Source organism: Poecilia reticulata, chromosome 8 (genome assembly GCF_904066995.2).
Source record: "Poecilia reticulata chromosome 8, P_reticulata-male-v2, whole genome shotgun sequence".
NCBI lineage: Eukaryota > Metazoa > Chordata > Actinopteri > Cyprinodontiformes > Poeciliidae > Poecilia > Poecilia reticulata.
This window is the reverse complement of record NC_088837.1, coordinates 23,667,259-23,687,632: the sequence shown is the minus strand read 5'-3', so window position 1 is coordinate 23,687,632 and position 20,374 is coordinate 23,667,259. Positions and strand designations below refer to the sequence as shown.

The 20,374-nt window shown below is 38.2% G+C and overlaps 1 protein-coding gene across 1 annotated transcript in view; it reads left to right on the top strand.

The window, feature by feature from the left end:
• mybpc2a (myosin binding protein Ca) overlaps positions 1 to 19,251 on the top strand; it is a 70,223-nt gene extending 50,972 nt beyond the window's left edge. Inside the window, exons 17-27 of the mRNA XM_081610278.1 lie at positions 365 to 469; positions 1,688 to 1,876; positions 2,007 to 2,141; positions 3,282 to 3,449; positions 4,610 to 4,698; positions 6,483 to 6,678; positions 10,444 to 10,583; positions 13,114 to 13,273; positions 14,644 to 14,780; positions 15,758 to 15,944; positions 19,026 to 19,251. Of these exons, the coding sequence (XP_081466404.1) occupies positions 365 to 469; positions 1,688 to 1,876; positions 2,007 to 2,141; positions 3,282 to 3,449; positions 4,610 to 4,698; positions 6,483 to 6,678; positions 10,444 to 10,583; positions 13,114 to 13,273; positions 14,644 to 14,780; positions 15,758 to 15,944; positions 19,026 to 19,054 (1,535 nt within the window). The 3' untranslated portion in view covers positions 19,055 to 19,251. The remainder of the gene's footprint in view (positions 1 to 364; positions 470 to 1,687; positions 1,877 to 2,006; positions 2,142 to 3,281; positions 3,450 to 4,609; positions 4,699 to 6,482; positions 6,679 to 10,443; positions 10,584 to 13,113; positions 13,274 to 14,643; positions 14,781 to 15,757; positions 15,945 to 19,025) is intronic.
• The last annotated feature ends 1,123 nt before the right edge of the window (positions 19,252 to 20,374 follow it).

The window sequence follows — 20,374 nt, the reverse complement described above, 5'->3', positions numbered from 1 at the left end:
TCTGCCTGGGTGGCTAGGTTACGAGCGGAACTCTGTTGGGGTTGCTAGGTGAAGGGTTAAATATTGAAGATTTTTGAAACAGCGCATTTTCCAGAGCCCAATAAACATTAACTTATTGCTAAAAACCATCTGTATGTTTTCTTTAGACATTTGGTCTGTTTTTAGAAACAGTAGAAACCCAAATGGAAGTGCAAAAACCTGTGGATTTTGCATAACAGGTCCCCTTTCAGCTCAAATTAGCAGATATTCCCATATTTGAAAAGCTACGGCGCTGTGGAAGAAAGTTAAATGACCTCTAACGTCTTTTTTCTTTTCATCCAAGGACTCATTTTAATCATAGTTTCTCTCTGACTGTAACCTCCAGATATGCCCAACGCTCCCAGCAACATCAGGTGCACATCAGTTGGCGAGGACTCTGCCATCATCACATGGGAGCCTCCCTCGTTTGATGGCGGCGTTCCTGTTAAAGGTAAACGCTGCTACACGCCTCGTCTGATGTTTCCACATCTGATGTCCTCCCTGGAGAAAACAGCTTCGTGATCTAATGGATCCGTTTTCATTTCATCCCAAACTTCTCTCAGATTTACAGTGGAGAGGGAAAGCTTTTGCCTCCTGTATGGATTTCTTCAGTTTTTGTCTTTTTCTGTAACACTTACAGAAAAAGAAAAAACAGGTCATCAAACAATTTAATATAAAGTTCGATTTTGAAATTATTTCATTGTTTACAGTTACTTGACTGACATTTCTGAATATTCTATTCAATACAAGTAACTTCAATGAAGATAGGAGAAACATTTTAACCAAAAATATGTGTGAAACACACACACACACACACACACACACACACACACCTTCAGTTTATGTCAAAGTGAGACCTCTTTTTCACACACCAGCTTTGTTGATCTTAACCTGGTGAGCTTGTTGGATCATTTTGAGACTAAGATTATTTATTCATTGTCATTATCCTCTCCTAATGCACGTATTACTTACTGTAGGGTTTAATTTTATTCAAAGTTTAGGTTTTGTATTTATTTGTATTATATATTTTTTTATTTTAGTTCTTAAAATGCTAGAATTTATACATCTGTTTGATTTTAAAATATTAAATCAGATTTTATGATCAGTTACTCAGTACTTGAATATCATTTTTACCAAATAATTTTTACTTTTACTTCAGTAATATTATTGTGAAACATTGATATTCTTACTTGAGTAAAATTTCTGAATATTCCTTCCAATACAAGTAACTTTAACAAACATTTTAACCAAAAATCTATGAAACATGGATGCACAAGTGGAATTTGTTAAAGTGAGACCTCCTGTTCATACACCAGCTTTGTTCTCTTATTTTCTATCTGCTGAACTTAGCTACAGTATTTACTGTCATTACCTCGTTCTAATTTACATATTACTTACTGTAAATATTGATTTTATGTAAAGTTTAATCTTGAGAATATTGATTTGAAAATGAAAGTTTTGTATTTATTTGTAGTAGTTTAATGACGTCATTTCAAAAATATTGAATCATATTTTATTATCAGTTACTCAAGTAGCATTTTTACCAAATACTTTTTACTTTTACTTGAGTATTTTCTTGGACAGCTACTTTTTATTTTTACAAAGTGAAATACTTTTGAAGTCGTGCTGCTCCTTTTGAGTAGATTTTTGGCTGCTCTGCTCACTGCAGGTTACCTGCTGGAGAGAAGGAAGGTCGGTTCAACCAGATGGACCAAACTAAACTTCGACGTTTACGAGTCCACCACCTACGAGGCCAAGAAGATGCTTGAAGGCGTTCTTTACGAGATGAGAGTGTTTGCGGTCAACAGCGTCGGCGTCTCTGAGCCCAGCGCCACCTCCCAGCCCTTCATGCCCATCGGTGCGTCGTTGACGGAGCGGCTAATTAACCCAGGCTTTCCACACGGCACTCATTCTGACGCAGCTTAACCTGCCTTCCCTTCCCGTTCATTCCAGGCATTAAGGTCTTAATTAGCTCTTGTGTCTCTCAGCCCCCACCAGCGAGCCGACTCGCCTCACTGTGGAGGATCTGACCGACTCTAGCTGTTCACTCAAGTGGCGACCTCCAGAAAAGGTCGGAGCCGGCGGCCTCAACGGCTACATCATTGAGTACTGCACAGAAGGAAGTAAATGAAACAAATCGTATCTGAATGCATTAGACAGTAGTGTGACGTGTTGTATGAGCTTGGGCTGCAACTAATGACTATTTTAGCAATCGATTATTCTATCGATTAATCGTTTATTCTATAGATTAATCGATAATTTTTTAAATCAATTAATCAGTTTTTATATCAGATTTTCAAACATTTTTTGATTAATCGGTTGCTGTGTTGATTAATTAATTTTTATCGATTAATCGTTTATTCTACAGATTAATCGATAATTTTTTATCAATTAATCAGTTTTTAAATCAGATTTTCACAATTTTTTTGATTAATCGGTTACTGTGTTGATTAATTAATTTTTATCGATTAATTGTTTATTCTACAGATTAATCGATCATTTTTTATCAATCAGTTTTTATATCAGATTTTCAAACATTTTTCGATTAATCAGTTGCTGTGTTGATTAATGAATCATTTTTATCGATTGATTGGTTATTCTATAGAATAATCAAATATTCTGTCAATTAATCAAATATTGTACTGATTAATCAAATAAAAATGGTCACATTCTGCAGATTTTTCATTTAACAACTTATTGCTAACAATATTAGAAATACATTTAAAAATACAAATAATTAAATAAGAAAATAAACATTTAACTGCCTAAAATTAATCATTTATTTAGTAAACGATTGATCATTTGTTGCAAAGGATGCATCTGCAGCGAAAATACTTCTGAAATCAACATAAAGCTCAGACCTTTCTGCTTGACTTTAAGGAAATAATAAGTCTTACCTAAGGTGAAACACTGAGTCAATCGGGAACAAATCAAAATGCATTTTGATTATTATTTTATTAAGAAATTAAGCTAAGAATATGAGCAATGAGGAGTTTTTAACATATTTAAAGACAAATGAGCTTTATTTATTAATTTTTTTATCTCGAGTGCAAAATGTTTGTTTTTTTTAACAGCTTTGGCTTATTTACTGTTCTTACAGCAAATGACTTACTCTAGTTTATGATTAATCGATTACTAAATTCATTATTTCAGTAATCGATTAATCGTTTCAGCTCTAGTTCGAGCTGATGCTCCTTGATGCTAATTTTAAATATCAGCTGTTTATTTGCTGTCAGGGTTTGATGAATCCTTTGTTTTCCCAGGTGACCAGTGGGTGCAGGCCAATAAGGAACCAGTGGAAATGAGCCAGTACACGGTGAAGGGCCTCCCCACCGGGGACAAGATGCTGTTCAGAGTGTTTGCAGTGAACGTCGCTGGACGCAGCCCCCCCGCCACGCTGGCTCAGGCCGTCACCATCAGGGAGGTCGTAGGTAAGAGACTCACCTAATGTAGCTTAAAGTTCCCTGAGCAACAAGCTTTAGGCTTTTTTCTTTAGTTTTTCTCTAGTTTGGTTTAGAGCTGAAACGATTAATCATGATTAATCGATTATTGAAATAATTTTCAACTAGTTTAGTAATTGATTAATCATTAATTGCAGTATACAGACTCAATAAAAAATAAATTTTGTTAAATAATAACATAATCAGAGCGGTGATTAAACCAAAACAGTGGAGAAAATATACACATTTTGTATTTAAGACTTAATAAACTTTCTCTTTAATTATGTTCTACCCAGAACTCTGCAAGTGACAGTTTTAGCTTCACCTGGTTCAAATTATGTAAACAAAATCTGCTATTAAGGACCTTTTGCCACCAAATTATTGATGTTAAATGTTAATGTTAAATTAATGCTAAATCAAGCAGAAAGGGGTAAGATTTTCATGGTAGAAGTATTTTAGCTGCAGATACAGCATATAAGAAATGTTTTCTTATTTAAAAAAGAAATGGAATTTTGTTTTATTTGCATCTTTTAATGTTTTTCTTATATTGAACCCAGACGGCTTAAATGGTTACATGGAAATCCTGCAGAATGTGCCACTTTTAAAATCCAACTAATCGATTAATCATCAAAAATAATCGATTAATCGTCAGAATAAGATAAGATCTTTAGATCTTATCGATTAAGTTAAGATCTAAAGATCTTATCTTAATCGATCCAAGATCTTCAAATCTCTTTTTCTCCAATTTCTAACTAACGATTTAACAAAATAATAATTACAAATTCAGGTTTTAGCAGTTTTCCATATTTTTACTGGATTTCCACAACAGAAAAGCACTAAAACTGGATCAGTTGTTCTTGTCATCCGGTTGGAAAATATTTTCTTTTATAACAATTTAATTTTCCACTTGTATCAAAATCCAGTAGAAGAAAATGTTTTAAGTCATTCAAAAGCTTCATGTTTTTATGTTTTTTGAGAACAAATTTCCTATCTTAAAGATGATAAGTTGTCTTTTTTCGACGGTCGTTGATATTTTCAGCTCTTGACTCGGAGCAAAAACGTCTCTTTGGATTGTTAAGGTTGCAAACCTCTGGATTAATGTTGGGGACATTAACGCCTCTCTTATTAGCGCAATCCGTCTTTTCATGCAGAAAATCCAAAGATTAGACTCCCTCGCAACCTGAGATCCAAGATCTTCAAAGCTGTGGGGGAGAAGGTGAACCTGGTCATCCCTTTCCAGGTAAAACTGACGTCTTTGTTCGTTTGTTTTCCTTACATGCAGAGGTTTCATGTTTGCAGATCAAAGCCTCTTCGACTGCGTTTGAACATAACAGGAAAACCTTTTGGACTCAAATCAGCCCTTAATTATTATGTTTAGCCTGAAAGTTTCAAATGTTTCTGGAAGAATCAACTTTATTTTTTTACGGTAAAGAGGTAAACAAGTTATTAATATGGACTCTTTTAAAATAAAAATCAGAAAACGCATCTAGAATTGAGCCGCTGGTGGTGGTTCATGTATTTTTGTTAGCGTATAAAAAGGTTTAAGTCATCAGTACTTTAGTACATCATGTATCCTGATCAATGCTCTAGTAAAGAAACTCTAAAAATGTGGGTTTTAAAGGATCTCAGTGTTTCAGCTGTTTTGCAGTTTTCTAGAAGTTTGTTCCAGATTAGAGAAACATAAAAACTGAAGTCTGAATGCTTAAGAACAGGAGATTTAATTTAAGGATGACTGTGTGAAACCAAGAGGGAGAAAATGGAGCAGAAGCAGGAGTAGCCCCAAAACAGAACCCTGTGGAACACCAGACAGGCGTTTCCAGAAACATCCAGTGCAAACGTCTTAGTGCACTTGAAATAAGACAAAACTAACTTAGAGTAACTTTTTAGAGCAATAAATTAGCTTCATTTATGCCAATAACTCCTCTATATTGATTAATCTCCCGTGTTATAAATGAAATAATCTGGAACTAGAACCTTTTCATCAATATTACTGAATTATTGACTTAAACTCCTACTTCTTGATAAAAGTTACGTTTAAGTCAGTTTTGTCTTATTTCAAGTGCGCTCAGATATTTGTAGAAATTAGACCGAAGACGCCTGGCAGATTGTTGTGTTTTTACAGTGTAAAGCCCCATTTAGCAGCGTCAGATGATAAACGGCATCAAAAGCTGGAGTCAGGTCCAACATTCACCTGCATCAAAATATCCTTTGAGACTCAAAGAAAAGCCGTTTCAGTTAAAACTCTGACTGAAATCAGCCCAGAATCAAGAGCCTACGTCTTAAACGCAACGTTTTCTGCTTTATTTCCGCAAGAATTTGCTGAAAAATGCAGCAAATTATCTTAAAAAAAAAACCCGACTGTGCAACAGATCCAGGCACATTTTCTCGTGTGTTTTGGTTACTAAAAGAACCAACAACTGAGATTCCCCCTGATGGCTGCATTTTCTCTGTTTCATCTCCTGGAACAAAAATCCGTTTTGTAAATATCGCCTGCAACAGAGAGAGAGAGAGAGAGCGAGCGAGAGCTTTAAAGGCGCGAGGACAACTACAGCATCTGACAACAACTTGCAAACGATGGCGGCGCTGGTAGAGAAGGAGCCAAACGCAAGCGGCAAAAGGCTTGTTGTAAACGAAAATAGACAGGAATAAAGTGATTCAGAGGAGGAAGATGAGATGGAGAACGAAGCTGCATGATGATCTCCAGAGACAGAGAGAGCTTCAGCCGTTCTGTCGTCTTATATAAGAGGCGGACATTTTGCTCCTGGAGCTGTTTTTGTTCCAATAAAACTGGAGAAATGTCCAACCCGATTTTACTGCCACTGCTGTCTACAGTCCAGCGGAAAATACATCCAGCATCTTTGTTTTTACAAACCAGGACACGTTTAAAATAGTTAGAAAACGTCTTAAATCTGACATGAAAAACGTGTCTGAGAGGAAGAAAGAGGGACGGTTGGTGCTTTTCACCTTTACGGTTCTTCTTTGACGTATTTGTGTCGATTCCTCCTGATTTTTCTGTGACTGCAGGGAAAACCTCGACCCGTCGTGACCTGGTTCAAAGACGGAGTCCTGATGGAGGACAAATCCGTGGGAACTCGCACCAGCGAGGTGGACACCATCCTGTTCATCCGCTCTGCAGAGCGGAGACATTCAGGGACGTACACCCTGTCCGTCCAGGTCGAGGACAAGACGGACAGCGCAGACCTGGAAATCCAGGTCGTAGGTCAGTCACTAACGCCAGCCAGCATGGCAGCCGACGATCCAGATTAACAGCGTTTCAGGGCGTTACAGATGGAACATAAGGTGTACATTCCTGCCAAAAAACTCAGAAATTTTCTAGAAAAACCCTGGAAATGTCTGAGTTTAAAAGGTCAAAATAAAAATGTGGAGAAAAAAATCATACATTTTGAAATTAATATCAGAAGTTTTCTACAAGAAACATGGAAATTTCGAAGTTTTAAGTCAAAAATTTGGAAATTTCTAAGTTTTAAGTAAAAAAATTAGCAAAAGAAACCCCTGGCATTTTAAGATTAATCCGAGAAGTTTTCATTAAAAAAAATCTGAGATCAATGTAAAATGTCTCAGTTTTCCTGGAAATTTTTCAGTTTTTTTGGAGCTCGGAAAGTTCCAAGCTTTTTTTTTTCTATCAAATTTCTGAAATCAACCTCAAAATTTTGACTTTTTTCCAGCAAATTTTCCACTTTTGGAGCTCAGAAATATCCGTGTTTTTTCTAGCACATTTCAGAGATGAATTTTAAACTTATGAGTATTTTCTAGAAATTATTTGACTTTTCAATTTTGCAAAAATTTCTTCTTTTTTTGTATCTTCAATGCTCCTAATAAACTGTCATAAACTGGAGACAAGAGTTTATTAAGTTTGATTTTTACAAACTGTTTCTCATCGGTTTTTACACTTTAAAAAATAAATATTGTTATCATATTGTCGTTTAACAAATAATATGTTTTCTTACCAACTGAGTGGTTTATTTACCAACATTTTCTCTTATATTTTGCTACTGCAGAAAGGGAAATACTTGATTACTAAAGTAATAATTTGCTTCAGGAACCTGCACAGCCTTGCAGATTTAACTCTTTTAGTTATTTTTCAGTTTTTCTTCTTAAACTCATCACCTGCGCGACATTTGCCCTCCTTGTGTTGCATTTTCTCTCATTAGGATTAGAGCTTCACGCTTGTTCCAAATTCACAAGGTACTACAAGATTAGGAACCTGTTTCCAAATCTGCGACATGTCGAGATTTCTCCTCCAAACTTGATGATAATTCCTCATTTCCTGATCCGAAGGGCTAAAAGCAGCGAAGCTTCAAAGAGCTCATTCCCCTCTGAGACGTAATCCTAACTCCGCCGCCGCTCCTCCGTCCTGCAGGGCTCGTCTCCGTGGGCCGGGGCTCCTTGGGGATTATTTGCACGTTGACTGGGATTAGGGTTGGATTGTGAGGGCGACTCTGTCACTTAGCGGAGCTGGGAAGGTTGAGCTAATGAGAGGCTCAGATGGCGGCTGATCCGTCACCACGCTGAGGACTGCAGGAGCAGCAGAGTGAGATTGACGATAAACGCTCGGCGATGCCGTGCAGTGCTCCCTCGGCTGCTGCTGCGCTGTGACACACGGACCACACAGACGAGAGAATAATAACAGGCTTCATTCTTCTTCTTTGTCATGCAAAGCATGCTGCTGCTTTGCCAGTTTTCCTTTCTCCGTCTTCCCTTGATCCCTTTTCTTTGCTAAACTAATCTGCCAATCTCTCTAATCTGTCTAATCTGTCAAATCTCCGCCGCTGCAACTGTTGATTTTTGCCTCCCGTTGGGATTTCTCTCCGTCTCAGAGCCGTCTGGCAGAGTTTATCCTTCACTTCTGACAAGTCTGTCGTGGTTCTGTTGGACCTTACATCAGCCCTCGACACGGCGGAGCTTCCTGTCCTTCTGGCTCGTTTAAAACTCGCCGTCGGTGTCAGCGCCTCACTTCCTGTCTGACAGAACATCCTCTCTGTTTTATGTGGGGTGCCACAGGGCTCCGTCGCTGGCTCCCTTCTCTTTTCCCTTTGTGTCCTGCCACTAGGAGAAGTTACATCTGCACACAAACTGCCCCTCAAATGTTATGCAGATGACTTACAAAATTAGGAGGACGTATTACGCAAAATACAAATTTTGGACATTTTTGTTCTTCTGTTTGGGTTCCTACTGCTTAAAAGTGCTTAAAAAAAAACAACTCTGACAGTTTATAAGTTCATGTATTTTGGTGACTAAAAAGTCTCCGGAATGTAACGTCACAAATCGGCAGGCGCTGCCCGTCACCTAGCAACCCCGCCACCTAGCAACCCCGTCACCTAGCAACCCCGCCACCTAGCAACCCAAGCAGAGTTCCAGCAAAAGACTGAATGTATCTTATTTGGTGACACACAGATGAGGGTGTCCTGACGTTTAAGCTAAATAAAACTGTCAGAAACCAAGAGGTAATATTTGATCAGGAGTTTAGATCTGCTGACCAGTTAAATCTTTCTTTAAAAGATTAATAATAAAAAACATAAGATTGTCCTTCCACCGTTAAATCTTTCGTTAAATCTGTTAAAGTTAAATCTGTTTTTAAAACATATAACGTTGGTTTAAAAGATTTACTTTCACTGACTTGAAGAAGGCCACTCATGTGTTTGTTAGTTTTAGATTCGATTATTGAAGTGGGTTTATAATGGTGACCCTATGGCTACCATGTAGCGTAGCGACATTTTTTTCCTTATTTTTAATGTTGTTTTCTTTTTCTTGTGATTATATTTTTACTGTAAAGTGCTTTGGTCACCTTATGGCAGGACAATAAATCAATAACGATATATATTGTGATTGCAAATTGATCAGTATCAATAGGTAGAACATTCAACATATAAAATATTCCCTGAACTCCCTGAATCCAGAACCGCACAGCATTCTGGGAGACGTAGGCAGAGAAAAGGCTTTAGCTGCTCAACCTCACTGCTAGCTAAGCTACGTTGGTGGCATCAACTAACTCACTCACTCTTTGGTTACCTAGCAACTCACTCACTCTTTGGTTACCTAGCAACTCACTCACTCTTTGGTTACCTAGCAACTCACTCACTCTTTGGTTACCTAGCAACTCACTCACTCTTTGGTTACCTAGCAACTCACTCACTCTTTGGTTACCTAGCAACTCACTCACTCTTTGGTTACCTAGCAACTCACTCACTCTTTGGTTACCTAGCAACTCACTCATTCTTTGGTTACCTAGCAACTCACTCACTCTTTGGTTACCTAGCAACTCACTCACTCTTTGGTTACCTAGCAACTCACTCATTCTTTGGTTACCTAGCAACTCACTCACTCTTTGGTTACCCAGCAACTCACTCACTCTTTGGTTACCTAGCAACTCACTCATTCTTTGGTTACCTAGCAACTCACTCATTCTTTGGTTACCTAGCAACTCACTCATTCTTTGGTTACCTAGCAACTCACTCACTCTTTGGTTACCTAGCAACTCACTCACTCTTTGGTTACCTAGCAACTCACTCACTCTTTGGTTACCTAGCAACTCACTCATTCTTTGGTTACCTAGCAACTCACTCACTCTTTGGTTACCCAGCAACTCACTCACTCTTTGGTTACCTAGCAACTCACTCACTCTTTGGTTACCCAGCAACTCACTCACTCTTTGGTTACCTAGCAACTCACTCACTCTTTGGTTACCCAGCAACTCACTCACTCTTTGGTTACCTAGCAACTCACTCATTCTTTGGTTACCTAGCAGTTCACTCATTCTTTGGTTACCTAGCAACTCACTCATTCTTTGGTTACCTAGCAACTCACTCATGATATGAAATGCTTACTCTTTGTTTTTCATCCATATCCTCCAGTTCTGGGTCACCTTAGTTGGTCGTTGATAAGCTCTATATAAATCAATCAGATTTGCTGCGTTTCGCTTTCAATGCCGCCAAACTCACCTCTGTCTGCGTTGCGATCTCTCCAGAGAAGCCCGGCCCGCCCGTCAACGTTCACGTCACCGACGTCTGGGGCTTCAACGCCGCGCTGGAGTGGAAGCCACCCAAAGATGACGGCAACTGCGAGATTATCGGCTACACCGTCCAGAAATGTGACAAGAAGACGAAGGTACAGTCCCAGTGTATTCTGGGTAAATCTACCAGTTAAAGCGACCGCCAGCCAAACCGCTCCAATGCTGACGACCTCGTTGTTTGGATCTTATGTCAGGGTTATGCTTGTCTTGGTATTACACAGAGGTGGGTAGAGAAGTCAGAAATCATTGAGCGACAGCTGTAATGTACTTTATTTCTTATAAATTAAGAGCTCCTCAGGTTTTAGCCTGTTTGTTGTTGTCATAGCAACTCCATAGCAACTGTCATGACGGTTACGGATACCTATCAACATGGCCGTCAGCGACAAAGTTGCCAAATGTGTGACATCACATGAGAGCTACATATACAGGAGGGTGATTGACAGCGCTAAGACCCGCCTCCTGGCTCTGATTGGTTGTTTTTTGTTAGCCACTGGCTAAAGAAGATCAACAAACATCTCCCCTAGATTAGTGGCATGTTTTCTCGTATTTCCCTCTTTGGAAAGAGACAATTAATTACAGATTACAAATTTTAATGCAAATAATTATTTCTTGACATTCATAGGTTTCAAACAGTTAACAAAAATATCTTTGTTGTTCAAAAATTCAGCACCAAAAAGTGTATTTGAATTAAAAATGTTGCTTATTTTGTGATTAATTAATTACAGACCCTGCGATTGACTCAAGTAATAATACATATATTTCTGAAGATGATTGTTCCTCTGGATAAATGTAGCCAAAGTTAAACGTATTTCTCTAAAATGGTCCATGTTGGACGGCTTGTTTTCATATTTATACACCAATTAGTTTCTCCCCCTGGGCTGCACAGTGGCGCAGTTGGTAGAGCTGTTGCCTTGCAGCAAGAAGGTTCTGGGTTCGATTCCCGGCCCCGGTCTTTCTGCATGGAGTTTGCATGTTCTCCCTGTGCATGGTGGGTTTTCTCCAGGTACTCTGGTTTCCTCCCACAGTCCAAAAACATGACTGTCAGGTTAATTGGCCTCTCCAAATTGCCCCTAGGTGTGAGTGTGTGTGCGCATGGTTGTGTGTCCTGTGTGTCTCTGTGTTGCCCTGCGACAGACTGGCGACCTGTCCAGGGTGACCCCGCCTCTCGCCCGAAACGTTGGCTGGAGATGGGCACCAGCAACCCTCCCGACCCCACTGAGGGAAAAAGGGTGCAAGAAAAGAAAAAATGGATAGTTTCTCCCTGGATGCTCAGGATAATAGTAGCGTATAAATCAAATCTGCTGTAATGGTTAAAGTGCGTCTTTATTTATTTTCACACTGCATCACTTCTTCTTTAAAACGTTACTGTGAAAAATGCCGGAGCTCCTTCCTTTCAAACCACCAACCATTAAAATAAAAACACAGCCAGCCTCCGGATTCCAGCCGCAGTTTCGTTCTGCAGCAGATTGTAATATTTTCATTTTGAGTAAAAGGCTGTAATTGATACATATTAAACCATAATTTAAATGACTGCATGTAACACAAAAGATATTAAACCCACAAAGAATTATTACCCAATTAAGCAGCCCTCTGCGCCTCTGCAGAGACTCATTCCGCTTTTCATTTCATGGATTTTAGTTTTCTGCCTCCGAATGCTTCGTTTCACTCATGTTTGCGCTGGAAACGTTAGCAGCTTCATATTCCTAGGAGTGTTCGCTGCACAACCGCATTACAGAGAAACGCAGTTATCCAGGCTGCTGTTGAACATGGAGTCAACCAGCAACAACCAACTTTTAAGCTGGATTGTTGTTGTTTTTAGCTGCTTCTTCCACTCATCTCTGCTAGCTTGGTTACAAGTTAGCGTCAATATATGTTGACGCTAACAACATATACAGCAAAATGGATTGAAAAAACATTGATAGGTAAAAGTAATAGAATCGGAAATCATTTAAAATAATTACGTTCATGAGTTTGCTGTGCTAGATGATGCTAATGTGAGCTAGCACAATGCCAGGGCGGAAAGATATTAGCACAATCCGTAGCGTTAGCTTAGTTTCATGTGTGGTAAAAGAGTTTCTGTTTCTTTATTCTTTTTGTATTTCATTGTAATAAAGAATAGTGTGTGATTTAAATAGAATAACAACAAATAGATTAAAAAGCTGTTTAGTTGCATTTTCTAGACAGTTTTAACCATTTATGAACGTTTTGTGATGAAAAGATTATTTATAAATGTGTGTAAGATACTTTTCTGCTCACGTTTGTCATGTAGCTGCTTTTAAGTTTAATCCCTGTTTGTTCAGATTTGCTCTTTAAATCTCATCACTGGTCAAAATTCAATAAACTAATCAAACAATCAGGCTGGAAAATGTTCAGAGAAATTATAAAATCAGCATCGTAAATGTTACCACAAGACAATTTTAAAAAATTACGAAGAAAAAATAACGCATTAAGCTGCAATGGCCCAGTCAAAGTCCAAATTTTAATGCTTTTCAGAAAGAAACTGCATCAAATTAGAGTAGCTTGAAGCTCTGAGTTATCATTCCAAACAGCTTTCTAGACTCAGAAATGATTAGATTAGACGTAGATGGAGTAACTGCAGGCCTGGACTTCCTGTCTCTGCCTCAGGAGTGGTTCACGGTCCACGAACACAACCACAGGCTCAGCTGCACCGTGTCCGACCTGGTCATGGGGAACGAGTACTCCTTCCGAGTGTTCAGCGAAAACATCTGCGGCCTCAGCGACGACGGCGGCATCAGCAAGAACACCGCCGTCATCGATAAAACAGGTGAAAGGATCCCTGCAAACCGCCGCCGCGCTCAGAAACAAAACAAAAACCAAAAACACAAACCGGAAACTGAGATCTGGTTTTCAAAAGAAAAGAAAGAACCGGGGCCGTTTGTGAAGATGCACAGTCACGTTTTGGGTTTTTCATCAGGTTATTTTTCAGTCATATTTTCACCATTAATTAAATTATGAATGTCACAGTTTAAAACTAAATATTTAGCTTAGTTAGCAAGCCAAATGTTTAGCTTCCAACTAAATATTTATCTCACCAATGGAATATTTAGTTTGAAGCTAAATATTTAGTTTATTGCTAAGTATTTAGCTTACTAGCCCGTCAGTTTGATGGAAAACAATTAACTTTCTAGCTAAATATGCAACTTGGAGCTAAATATATAGCTTGCTAACTAAATATCTTACTTTGATCCTAAGTATTTAGCTTACTAGCTAAACCAGTTAAAGATAAAAATTTAGCTAGTTAGCCAGATACAAAGTTGGAAGCAAAACATTATGCTACCTAACTAAATATTTAGTTTTATGCTAATTTAGCTTGGTAGCTAAATAGATATTTGAAGCAAAATATTTAACTTGCTACCCAAATACATAGTTTGAAGCTAGATATTTAGCTTGCTAACTAAATATATAGCCAGAAAGCTAAATATTTAGCTTGCTAACTAAATATATAGCCAGAAAGCTAAATATTTAGCTTGCTAGCTAAATATATAGCCAGAAAGCTAAATATTTAGTTTGCTAACTAAATATATAGCCAGAAAGCTAAATATTTAGCTTGCTAACTAAATATATAGCCAGAAAGCTAAATATTTAGCTTGCTAGCTAAATATATAGCCAGAAAGCTAAATATTTAGTTTGCTAACTAAATATATAGCCAGAAAGCTAAATATTTAGCTTGCTAGCTAAATATATAGCCAGAAAGCTAAATATTTAGCTTGCTAGCTAAATACATAACTTGAAACTAGATTTAGAACTAAACTAAATATTTTGTTAGCAAACTGAATAATTAGCTAGCCAGTTAAATCTTTAGCTTTCGAACTATATATAAATATTTATAAATATTTAAAAGTCAGCTGTCAAAAAGTAGCTGAAGGACTAGAAGCCAACAAGCTGTGATCCCTCCAAGAAAAAAAAGGACAAGAATTAGTCAGAAGGTGATTTGTAGCAGGTCAAAGGTCAACTCTTTGACTTTTAAGCTAATAAAAACTGCTAATGGATGAAACCGTGAAACACCCAGGCCTCATCAGAGAATCATTTCTGGGAGAACCAACAAAGCTTTGTGTCCTGGTAAAATCAAGACTCTTGTTTCTACATTACAGGTTGAGGTTTTTAAAAGTGTTTTTTGTTTTTTTTTCTGTTTAGGTTTGCTCTACCAGCCCAAAGCTTTCAGGGAGACGGACCAGAACCGATCCCCCAAATTCACGGCTCCTCTGGTGGACCGGAGCGTGATCGCCGGCTACACCACCGCCATCAGCTGCGCCGTGCGCGGCTACCCCAAGGTACCAACCTCATTAAAACCACAGAGGAACGTTTTTACGAATTCAGAGACTTAAAATGAATTAAAGCAAAACTGCTTAAAAAACTCAAACAGGTTAGTCAGAAAATGACTAAACTATGAAATCTGTGTTTTTATCACTGTAAACATTTGGAGGCATGCGTAAGTATTACTGCAAATAAACAAATTTACAAGAATTTCATTGTAAATTCATAAATATAAATAAATCATGTCTTATAGTGTCTAAAGAAAAATAATAAAAACATTAAATGTATTAAATTTTTCTTAAAATTGACTAAAATCTCTGCTTTTTCTTATTCTTATAAAATCACTGAAAAATTAAACAATGAAAATGAACAAATTAGTAAAAAAAATTACTTTAAAAACAATAATTTCTAACATCTAAAAATATAAAGTTTTATATTCCATTAACATTATTTATCACCAAAATATTTACATTTTCATACTTTATTTGTGATCATTACAAGAAGAAAAATCTGAGATTTTATACAATTTTATGTAAATATTTGATGAAAGTATTGATTTTATTGTGGAAATGCTCATTTTTAGTTTAATTTGGTTTTATTACTTTTTAAATATATCATCACTTGTCATGTTTTATATTCACATTAACAAACAAATAAAAATAGAACATTTACATTTAAAAAATGTAAATCTCTGCAGCTGAAGTTTTCTGTAGCGATGTAATGTGAGCATGAAGTGAGGATAAACGGCGTAAACCTGAGGGAAATGAGGGGGAAGTGATTGCAGCTCGCGGCTGCAGCCTCCTGCATCCATTTCACCTCCTGCGGCTGCGGCTGCGGCTGCCGCGTCTCACGTTTCCTGTGTTTTACGAGTCAAACTGTGAGCGGAACAATAAAAGCCTTTTGATGTCGGGCCTGTTTTCACGTCAGCAGCTCGAGCGGAAGGATCAGAAACACAAACGTTGACCTGATTTCACGTTTTCCCTCCCCGACGCAGCCGAAGATCATCTGGATGAAGAACAACATGGCCATAGAAGGCGACCCCAAGTTCCTGATGCAGAACAACCAGGGTGTGTTGACCCTGAACATCCGCAAGGCCAGTCTGTTCGACGGCGGCCGCTACTCCTGCAGGGCCGTCAACGACCTGGGGGCCGACGAGGTGGAGTGCAAGCTGGAGGTTCGAGGTGCGAATTTCCTTTCAAATCGCTACCAAACAAACCAAACTCAATGTCGTTTCTACGGCGACCATTTACGCGTGACGTCACGCTCTTCGTAACTCCGCCCCCTGCGCCATGACGACCATCTAAACAACCAACGGCTCCTTTAAAGCCCGTCTAGAAACAGACATCTGTGACCAAGTGTCGCCTGATTTCGCTTTAAAAATGGTCGCAGGATGCTGCGGTTCACCAGACAAACAAGGGAGGAAATAAAACTTATTTTATTTTATAAAATACATTAATTTCCTTTTAATGAGGAAAGATAACATGGATAACAGCCGTCAGTCATAATGACAGTCAGCCCTCGGTGTAAACGTGGATTTACAGCAAACACTTTTTCACAAGGTAAGAAGATTAACGTTCATAAACTTTAGTAGTGATAATTATAAATATATCAAATATTGCATCATGGAGAAGGAAGGCGTCTAAACCAGTGGTTCTTAACCTTTTTTTAGGTACCGAACCCCCCAGTTTTATATGCCCATTCACCGAACCCTTCTTATCTCCCCCCCCCCATCCCGGCCGACACAAAATACTTTGTGGTATTCTGATGTAGTAATGTAATTATGTTAGCAGTGTTACCACCCCCACGCCACTAGAGGCAGTAGCAACACTGAAAAGATGCGACTAAGGAGCAGATTTAGACTATAGAATTTGGTAAAAAGAGTGGAGCTCCTTCAATCAGGGCTCCTCCGCAGCTCTGATTGGCTACGCAATGTAACGTGATCCTCTGATTGGCTAAGCAATGTAACGTGATCCTCTGATTGGCTAAGCAATGTAACGTGATCCTCTGATTGGCTAAGCAATGTATCGTGATCCTCTGATTGGCTCAGCAATGTAACGTGATCCTCTGATTGGCTAAGCAATGTAACGTGATCCTCTGATTGGCTAAGCAATGTAACGTGATCCTCTGATTGGCTAAGCAATGTAACGTGATCCTCTGATTGGCTAAGCAATGTAACGTGATCCTCTGATTGGCTAAGCAATGTATCGTGATCCTCTGATTGGCTCAGCAATGTAACGTGATCCTCTGATTGGCTAAGCAATGTAACGTGATCCTCTGATTGGCTAAGCAATGTAACGTGATCCTCTGATTGGCTAAGCAATGTAACGTGATCCTCTGATTGGCTCAGCAATGTAACGTGATCCTCTGCAGCAAGTGATAGCAAAGCGGGGCGTCATCACGACTTTACACAAGTGTATCTTTACCTCCGTGGCAGAGGCTCCACAGAACCCCTGGGGTTCGATCCAACCCAGGTTAAGAACCACTGGTCTAAACGTAACCACGGAGACAGTGACGCACCGTCATGTAGCCTAGCGTGTTTTGAAAAAACTGGCTAGCATCTCATCTTTTGTACGTTTCTAATGCTGGAACGCAGTTTGTAACGTAGTGACATAAATCATGTGGTGTGAATTCAGGTGAAGTCGGTAATTTGGTCAACACATCAGGAGGTACGGGTCGGTTTCTAAGCTAGCTGTTTATGATCCCCAACCAGGTGAGTTACGTTCAAAGACAAATGAGCTCGACTTGAACAAGTAGAAGCCGTGAAAAAAGTGGCAGAGAAAAAAAAGTGGCTCTGTTTAATACTCCCATCCCTCACTTCCGACATCCATCATGGCGCCGACATCCATCATTTCCGACATCCATCATGGCGCCTCCAACGATTTGGTGACGTTGCTGCAAAGGGTCAATATTCGCCTCCCAAGCAGCCAGTCTTTGTTTTAATCCTATTACGCGTCTTAAAGTTCACATTTTGATCTTCATTTTGGGATTCAGCTGTTTCCAAAAACAGGCCAAGCACTTAAAAAAAAAACACCAAGCTGGATTTTGGAAATAATTTAATGTTAATGGACAACGAGCAGTTGCACAAAAAAAAAAACTTCAGTCAGCTCAACTACGTTTGTGCATTCAAATTTTTATTTGTGCTGCTTCTCCTTTGAAAATATTTATGATGACCTCTGATGACCTCTGGAAACTTTTTTTTATTAGTATCTTTGATTTGACACAAGCAAAAACTTTTACTGCACAAACATTTGACACCAAATTTGCTAGATATGCAGAAGGTAACTGGGGGCATCTTCACGCAGGTCTGCCCTGCCGTTACCTAGCAACCCCAGCAGAGTTCCGCCAGTTACCTAGCAACCCCAGCAGAGTTCTGCCCGTTACCTAGCAACCCCAGCAGAGTTCCGCCCGTTACCTAGCAACCCCAGCAGAGTTCCGCCCGTTACCTAGCAACCCCAGCAGAGTTCCGCCCGTTACCTAGCAACCCCAGCAGAGTTCCGCCCGTTACCTAGCAACCCCAGCAGAGTTCCGCCCGTTACCTAGCAACCCCAGCAGAGTTCCAGTTTGTTTATACATGTAAAATTATACAGTATAACCAATAACTTTGGCTTTAATAGAAATTGGCCAATTTTCTCTTATAATCAGAAGGTCGAATGCTAGAAGGAAACAGATTTTCTATTTTTGAATATTTTTGAGACAGCAAACAGTTTTACTTTTCCAATATTAAGTAGGTTTAATTTAATAAAACTTATTTGGGAATTTATGCCAATTTGTAGATTAGCATAAATTCTAATCTACAAATTAGATTTGTAGATCTAATTTGATATTACACAGTGGGTAATATCAAAAGATATCTATAAATATAGACTTTTTCTGTTGTGAGAGGGAGACATTCGTTCAAAATAATAAAACTGAAACACATCACATTATTTTTGAAAAGCCAATTTGTGCCTACACTGCAAAAACACCAAATCTTACCAAGTATTTTTGTGTAGTTTATAGTGCAAATATTTTAGTTTACTTTAAATAAGACAAAACTAACGTAGAAGTAACTTTTCAGCAATAAATATGAGCTTGTTTTAAGTAAATAATTCCTTAATATTGATGAAAAATCCTAGTTTTATAGGCAGATTATTTTACTTATAAAAATACTTTTTTTTTCCATGTTATAAGTCAAATAATCTGCCAATATTTGAGTTTGTTGATGTGAGCCGACATCACGTGGGGCGTGAATACTTTTGACTTGGTGGTTTTTGTTTCCACAGTTCTGCAGGAGAAGGCGGAAGAGAAGTGAAGCGCCAGAGGACACAGTCCAACGGAAACAGTAAATGGATTATGTATAACAGGATAGTCATGAATAAATATGATCAGAGCAGATCATGCTTCACTTCTGCTGTGACCAATCAGAATCGAGCCGCAGAAAGCCGCCATCTTCCCCCCGCCGTGAAGCGGACCTGTCGCTGAACCGTTATAAAACATCCATTACCACTGCCTGTGTCTCTGGTTTCCTTCTGTGTCCATGTGTTTTCTATGGCACCAAATCTACGGCAGGCCGTTTTACCATAAAATCAGTTTCACCACACTTCCACTCCAGATGTCTGATTTATGACTAGACAACGTATTAGTAAACTAAGATATCTGTAATTATATTTTAACTAGGCTGGAGCAGTAATGTTGACTACTCACATTTCCTTCTGAAATATCTCTAGATGTCTTTAATGACGGCTTTTCATTTTTTAGATATACTGAATGAGTCAAAACATCAGATTTACGTCTTTTACATTTCAATAAAACAATAAAAAATAGAAGAAAGATGTATTAAAATGCACCGTTTTCAGGTTGTTGGCAGCACTTTTAGCTTTTCAAAGCCATTTCAACGGTGTTGTGTTTTACAGAAGTGAGAAAATATGAAATTATTGGCAGATTTGTTGAACTTGTATCCCGTACTGCTGAGCAGTACGGGATACAAGTTTGATAATTATCAAAAAATTATCAAAATTTTTTGATAATTTTGTGCATAAAACCCAAAATTAAGCAGGCAACTGATCGGACAGCTCAGTGGCTGCAATTCTTAATTCAGATATCTTAGAACGTAATTTTGAATTAGAAAACATAAAATAATGATAATCAAGTCATAAAATTCAGAATATAAAGCAAAAATATGAAATTAAAGTCACATTACAAGAATAGTCAAAATATCAGAATAAAGTTATATTGCAAGATGAGTCATGATTATTACAGAAAACAGCCAGTTTTACACACATAAAGTTGAAATATGAGAATAAAGTCAGTTTTATGAGTTAAAGAATTAATTCAACCGAATTCAGAAACATTTTATTAATCCAAAAGGGAAATTAAATATTAAATTAAGACTTTATTCTTGTATTATTTTGGCTTTTATTCTCAATATTTATTTGAGTTTTTTCTGTATTTTTATATTGCAAAATAATACAATATAAAACGGAAGTGACGTTCAGATGACGAATCATGTGACGTCATTTGAGACGATACTTTGAAATCTCAATTGAATTATTATTCTCACTTGTCAGAATATGAACGCAGGTATCTTAAATGGGCCATCTAGTTTTGTAGTTTTGTATTTTTTCCATATCTG